Genomic DNA, 7,266 nt, shown 5'->3' with positions numbered 1-7,266 from the left:
TGCAGGAGCTGCGCAGCTGGTGTGCATCCACCTTAATTCACACACTACATAAATTTGTTCAATGCACCATTGCACACAGTATACAATGTAAGTATTTATGGTACGCTGTTTACCTTGGGGTTGGTTTGTTTTGGTTTGGTTTTTCCTTGATTGCTTACTGCAGAAATCCCCAATTCCCACTTAGTCATCATAAAATTGTCATCCAGACTCCCTCCACCCCAAATTAGCCCTAGACTCCCCTTGTGCCAAGATATGATGTCATCTACAATATATGAAAAAGTTGCTAGTTTTACTGCTCTGTAGTGATGCGCAGTCATTATAAACACCCAGAAGCAATGCAATAACACCTATTAAAGTCACAGGAAAGACTGATAAATTTCCCTTAACATTGGCCTGTGGCAAAGATAAATCCATCTGTCTGGGAAGACTTGGGCAGCCGGGTGTTGGTGTCCCAGGTGCACACACAGGTAAAACACACAGACTATTCACCTGTCTGTGGCTGGGTTTGCAACAAAGAAACCCAAGAATTTGGGGCCCAAGATCCTCCTGTTGAACAGACGAACCCACTCAAAGGTAGATTTTCTTTAAATCTTAATATTGGAATAACAAGCGGTGGTTATGCATTCCAGCGCCTGAAATACCAGCAGTGCTAGCAGAAACTGATTAACTAACAACAGCCAAAATCAATCAAAGTAATTGTACATTTGCCTCTTTCCAAGATGTACTCACCTTTTGAGAATTACCTGGCAGCCTACACCAATTTTGCCTTTAATTCACTGTATTGGGTTTGTGTGGCAAGGTTTTGGTAGTGGGGGGGGTTACAGGGGTGGCTTCTGTGAGAAGCTGCTGGAAGCTTCCCCTATGTCTGACAGAGCCAATACCAGCCGGCTCTAAGATGGACCCACCACCGGCCAAGGCCAAGTCCATCAGTGATAGTGGTAGCGCCTCTGTGATAATATATTTAAGAAGGAAAAAAAGTTGCAGGGCACACAGAAATGGCAGCTGAAGAGCAGAGTGAGAACATGCAAGAGAAACAACCCTGCAGACACCAAGGTCAGTGAGGAAGGAGGGGGAGGAGATGCTCCAGGCACCGGAGCAGAGATTGCCCTGCAGCCTGTGGTGAAGACCATGGTGAGGCAGGTTGTCCCCCTGCAGCCTGTGGAGGACCTCACGCCAGAGCAGGTGGGTGCCCAAAGGAGGCTGTGAACCCACGGGAAGCCCACGTTGGAGCAGGCTCCTGGCAGGACCTGTGGCCCCATGGAGAGAGGAGCCCACGGAGCAGGTTTTCTGGCATGACTTGTGACCCTGTGGGGGACGCACGCTGGAGCAGTGTGCTCCTGAAGGACTGCACGCCATGGAAGGGACCCATGCTGGAGCAGTTCATGAAGAACTGCAGGCTGTGGGAAGGACCCATATTGGAGAAGTTGGTAGAGGGCTGTCTCACATGGGAGGGACCCCACATTGCAGCAGGGGAAGCATGTGATGAGTCTTGTCCCTGAAGAGGATGAAGCAGCAGAGACAACATGTGATGAACTGACCATAACCCCCATTCTCTGTGCCACTGCGGGGGTAAGTAGAGAATCCAGAAGTGAAGTTATGCCCGGGAAGAAGGGAGGGGTGGAGGGAAGGTGTTCTGAGATTTGGTTTTATTTCTCATTACCCTACTCTCATTGATTGACAATAAATTAAGTTAGTTTCCCCCAGGTTGAGTCTGTTTTGCCCGTGACAGCAATTGGTTGAGTGATCTCTCCCTGTCCTTATCTCGACCCACAAGCCCTTTGTTATATTTTCTCTCCCCTATCCAGCTGAGGGGAGGGGGGTGATAGAAGGGCTTTGGTGGGCACCTCATGTCCAGCCAGGGTCAACCCACCACATTCACTTATTTACTACTCATTTACAATCCAAAATAACTTCTTCAGCTTTCTGCTACATCTCTTTAATTTTGTAGCATTGTCTAATGCTTGTTTACAGGGCTCTAAGGGAATTTGCCTTTGATCCTCTTTCTTTTTAGCAACATTTTTAAACCTTACAACCCTACTTTAGTATTTTGGCATCGCTTGCCTTACTCTCCTTTTCCACAGTCTGCAGTGGACAGTCAGGCAGCTTTGCTCACTGGAACACCCATGTTGCTGGCACCATCTCAACACCCAGCTCCTACCACACTGCGTTCCTAGTCCAGCCTGGAAGAGCACCTGCTCCACACACTGCTCAGGTAGACGGCTCTGGGCCTTGGCCAAAATCCAGTGCTTAGTACTATTAAATATCCAGGGCTGGTTACGCTACAGCCACTCCTGCCATGAAGGGAGTAACACCATTGTGCCATGGGGGGCAGAATCCAGCCTTGCCCTGTGTGTGAAGCCACCGCTTTGTTCGGCAGAGTCCCAGGCCCCTTCCTCCCTGCCTGTTTGTGCTCTACCTCCCATATCCAGCTGCCCTGGGGGTCTCAAGGGTGCCTTTACACTCAGTTTCTCCACTCTCACTCTTGTTTGGCCACCATTCCACCCAACCCTTCTTTTCAAGGTCTCCAATCTCAAAGATCTCCTCTTCATCTCAAGTTACTTACGACTGATGTGCAGATAACGTAATTAGGGTATTAAACACCTTTAATGTAGACACTTCACTTGGTATCACAGCAGATAATGTAACCACTGTTTAAAACCCCTCGTCTTTGAACTCACGTTCGCCTTCAATTTGCCATCTCCAAACCGTTCCCTATTCCCTTCCCTCAGCTTGACCCATTCTTAAAGCCGGTTTGACCCGAGTCACCGAGAAATTCAACTTTTTGCGATCCTGAGGGCATGGTGCAGGACCTCCACGGTGTCACCCACCGCTACACAACCCCTCTCATCATCTCCTGCTCCCCGACATGCTCACAGAGCTCCTCCTCTCTGCCCGACGGGCTGTTGCAGTGCTGCATTTACACCGCCTCAGAGCCCGGAGCATCCCTTACGTACTCCTTCTCCTGCCCCGTCTTATATTTTCAGCCAATCATCCCCTTTTTCGGCAATGAGACGTCATTAGTCCAGCCGTGCATGTTGCACTCAGAACAATGGTAGTAGCCAGAAGAAACCGTTAAGGGAGCAAAGGCGAAAAAAATAAAGGTGAGTAGCAAAACTGGGTTACCTCGGGGCTGTGGAGCACACGGCTGCACCACTCGAAGAGCCGCTCGTGTTTCAACATCATCGTCTACGTCAGCGATGATTTTAAGGCGCCGTTTCCGCGGGCAACGCATCAGAGGCGGTGCAGACGCCGAGCGGTGCCTTCGGCAGAGGTTTGCAGGATACGTCCCGCTCGGTATCGAGGCTTGGGAGAATCCCAGGGGCGCCCACCAGAACGGAGGGGCGCCCAGTCGTGTTAAATTAGGACACAGCGCTTCAGCGGGAGGCAGCAGAAGGGGCTGAATCCGTTCGGGGGAGGAGACGGAGCGACAGCCCTGCGGTTTCTCCTCCGAGGGGAACCGATGAGCTCTCCGCGGTGGCCGCTGTCCCCGGACCCACCGGCAGCCCCAGCCCTCATCTCCACCCGGAAAGAAGCACGTGAAAAGCTCGTACACTGACGGCAGCCCCACAGTAAATAGGATCTGCCCGCGGACTGAGGAAGACCGGAGCTCCTCCTCGGACCGAGCCCAAGTCGCCAGCGCGGAGCCGCCGACGGAGGTGCAGGGACCCCGCTATCGCCTTTCGTGTGCGGGCTCCCCGGGCAGAGATGAGTGCAAGGACGGCGATACCCCCAGCGACCAGAAACACCAGGCTTCTCCCGCTCGGGACCCAGCGTGGCAGGTAGGCCATGCTGTCCCCCGCGTGAGCTGTCCCCCGTGGGACCCCCGCCCTTTTCCCCGCGGGCTCACTCAGCCCTGCGCCCACCCCGGCGAAAGGAGAGGGCAGAGCAGCTCTGCTGTTGGCCGCAGCGCCGGGCTGATGCGCTGTTGTTCCCGCAGCTCCGATCCGCCCCGCCCCCTCCGCAGAGGCAAGGCAAGGAGAGGCAGCGATGTCAGGATGCCCTTTCGACAAGCCACGGGAGCTCGCAGCCGCTACGTGGGGACAGCAGGAGCGGAGATGACTAAAAGGAGCCTGGGAGAACAATCTCGTAGGCAGAGGATTTCGAGATTTCAGCGAAGCCCACGAAAATCCTCATTAGCCACATCAAGCCACAGAAATACAGACTCACGACGTGCTATTCGGTATATCGCAGGCGAGAACTCGCCGCTTGAACGCGAGGACATAGATCGGTCTATTTACCCCCAGTCAGAGACCACCGGGCTTGGCGGAAGCTGCCCAGCGAGGGGGGACACCCGCGACAGCGGGTACGGGAGACCAGTCCCGCTCGTGCGGCAGAGCAGCTCCGAGCCCAACACCCGGCGTCTCTCGCAACTCCTCCGGCAGCGTGCCAGGTATTTCCCCGCCTGTAAAATTCCTAGTTCTCAGGCTGCAAAACAGCCTCCGGCCACCACGGCGGTGCGGGAGCTGCAGCCGCTGCTGCATCGCCCCTCCCGCTCCCAGAGCCGCCCGCTGCAGCGCTCTGCAGCGCACCCGGCTGCGAGCCCTGCCTCAGCAGCCACGATTGCATTTTGCCTGGTAACATGGCTGTTAATCAGCAATCATTCCGCAAAACAATATGCAGCGGGAATGAAAGTCTCGGTTTGCAGCGACTGACAACCCTGCGTGAAGTTGTTCCTTTTATTCGTGACACTGACAGGATGTTCTAGCGCGTTCTGTTAACGACTCCTGGCCAGACTATGCTACGAAGTAAAAGCATCCACGAGCTCTGTTTCTAAAGTTGAGATCGCTTTGTTTCTAAAAGAAATGCTGAGATACTTCCTGACAGTGTACGTCTATAATAAATCCGTTCAGATCTTCAATTCGTTACTGCAGAGAAACCAAGAGAAACCGTACTGGAGCCAAAGCCTCCCCTGCCCCAAACAATCGGCATTAAAGAGGCTCCACATCGCCCTTAATCATAGCCCAAGGAAACGATTTGCTTCCCACACCCGTGCGCAAGTGCTGTGGTTTTCCATCCTCTTCTACAGAATTAGTTAAACCTTCTTATAAATTTAACCAGAAGCTTCTCATTTAGGAGATCGCGGTTTGCTGTTCCTGCCTTCCATCACATCCATGGGAATTAAGGAAAGAAAACGACAGCTCTACAGCTCTGGGCTAAGCCTTGCTACTCACACGTGAAGGTAGCTCACGCATACTTAAGAGGTGATAACCCACTCCCCTTAAGCACATCAGCTATCGGACATGATCAAAGGAGACTAGAAACACAAACCCCAGCAAATACACAAAGAACTCAAACGTAAAGCCGTTACTAAGTGACCTAAGATAGATGCAGGAAGGAAAGAGAAATTCGTGGGACATGCTCACATTTTTCTATGGATCAGGGGAGAAAACCCACTCCTACGATTTTTTCAAAACGGACATGAAGTTTTCAACTTTCTTTACTGGTTTTCGGTACACCTTTAAGCACCATTCTTGTCAATTTGGAACCAATACCCTGCGATTTTAATTTTTTAGTCTGCGTCCTTTGTCTATAACGCTTCTATTCGTACAAACCCCAACGAAATGTACGTTCTCAGAAGAAATATACTACATTACAGATAACCCTTTGCCATAAAACTATAGTAGTTATCCAAACAGGTGTCTCTGGCGAATTGAATGCATAACATGAAAAAGAATGATATATAAGTACTGCTTGTTCTTACTACCCCGGCAGCCCTACAGACTTCGGTTTTTATGCTGATATAACGCAAACTAAATCAGAATTAAGAGATCTTCGCTTTTCCCTGTAGAAGTTATATCCCGTTTCTAACATCGAACAAGGAACACTAAACATGACCCTAACATCTCATCTCAAAGAGTACTTTGGAGCTGGTGTCAATGAGAACAGAGTCGATTCAGTGCATGGCCAGGATCAGCTGATCTGCTTCGATGACAGTGGTAAAAGAACCCGGTAATTAAGCAATCACTCTCCACACAGGGAAATCGATGTGGAAACCAGCATCGAAACCTTCTTTCTAGCTGAATCTGTGTTTCCCTGTTTCTTCTGCTCTACTGCTAGGAGAACCAAAAGTTTTTAACCCACCAATCTCTAGACTATTCAATACTGCATAGACAAGCTCTCCCTTCTACTTTTGCCTTAACCAGTCTTCCTCCCTCTCTCGACTCTGACCAACTTTCGACTCAACTTTCCACAGCACACTTCTGGGTTGAATGAGGTAGAATGGAAGCCACAACACTACAAAGAGAGCGGGATCAGGTCGTGGAGAGAGGTGCAGGGAGGCCGGGGAGCACGCCCTCCCTCAAACAGTTCTCCACTTCTTCATGAAGCATCCTGTATCTCACTCCACTTTCCCCCACGTTATCACCAGACTTCTAGAGACAGAACAGTACTCACGACCTTCACCAACGTTTCTTCCTCTCACTGCACCCCATAACTGTCATTCCATGTATTTCAGCTTCTTAAGAACCACCAACCCGCGAGCTTCAGAATCAATAAAAACCCGAGCGAGCCTTGCGCAAATGAAGACAATATTCATCACACCAAGCATAACCACACCTGGTTTCAAACATACTTTGTACCCTAATTACAATCATCCTGAGGGAGCTACCAAACTTCTGGGCACCTCCCCGGTGTTTTCACAAGTTGAAAGGCACTAAAAAAAAGGGAAATAAAACATCTGCTAACACCTACCACCGCCATTTGACGCCAAGTAGTAGATGGGGGGAGTAATCTTACAACGCTAAGAATTCGTTTAACCATAACGTTCTAGGCAAGAAAAAAAAAGGGCGGGGGGAGAAGACCTAGAAATATTGCGAAGGGTTCTGGTAGTCAAACAATGACATTTGAAAAGGCGATCACACATGTCTAACACGGATGACTATGGCTACACCCAACAGCAATACAAGGCTACGACTCGCATGGCAAAATTATTACCATAGAAAAGGTATTTTAATATATTAGATGGTCCATGAAAAGTAACAGGTAAATAGAACTACCCAAGAGAGGAAAAAAATACAGTTGCGAATAAACTTACCGCGCCTGAAGCAAGTGGGGAGACAGACAGACCCTTCCCAGCAGAACCGTTTTCTGTCGTGGGGCCGGGCGGCGGCGGGAAGTTGGGGCTGAAAACCATCAGGTCGCTCTTGCCCGCGCCCTCCGCCACGCACAGGCTCCGGCTCTGGCGCTGCGAGTACGACCAGCTCCCCACTTCGCTGGCGCACACCAGCGTCGCCGGCCCGGGCCCCGACAGCACGGCCGCCCGCGGCG

General features: G+C 50.9%; 1 protein-coding gene across 1 annotated transcript in view; it reads right to left on the bottom strand.

Annotated features, from left to right (window-relative positions):
• The window catches only part of LOC104833438 (protocadherin alpha-C1-like), a 49,105-nt gene that overhangs the window by 36,097 nt on the left and 5,742 nt on the right, over nt 1-7,266 (bottom strand). The window contains 2 exon segments of the mRNA XM_010570083.1: nt 3,124-3,670; nt 7,034-7,183. Of these exon segments, the coding sequence (XP_010568385.1) occupies nt 3,124-3,670; nt 7,034-7,183 (697 nt within the window).

Source organism: Haliaeetus leucocephalus, unplaced genomic scaffold (assembly GCF_000737465.1).
Source record: "Haliaeetus leucocephalus isolate CR32 unplaced genomic scaffold, Haliaeetus_leucocephalus-4.0 Scaffold286, whole genome shotgun sequence".
NCBI classification, from domain to species: Eukaryota; Metazoa; Chordata; class Aves; order Accipitriformes; family Accipitridae; genus Haliaeetus; species Haliaeetus leucocephalus.
This window is presented reverse-complemented; position numbering and strand designations above follow the sequence as displayed.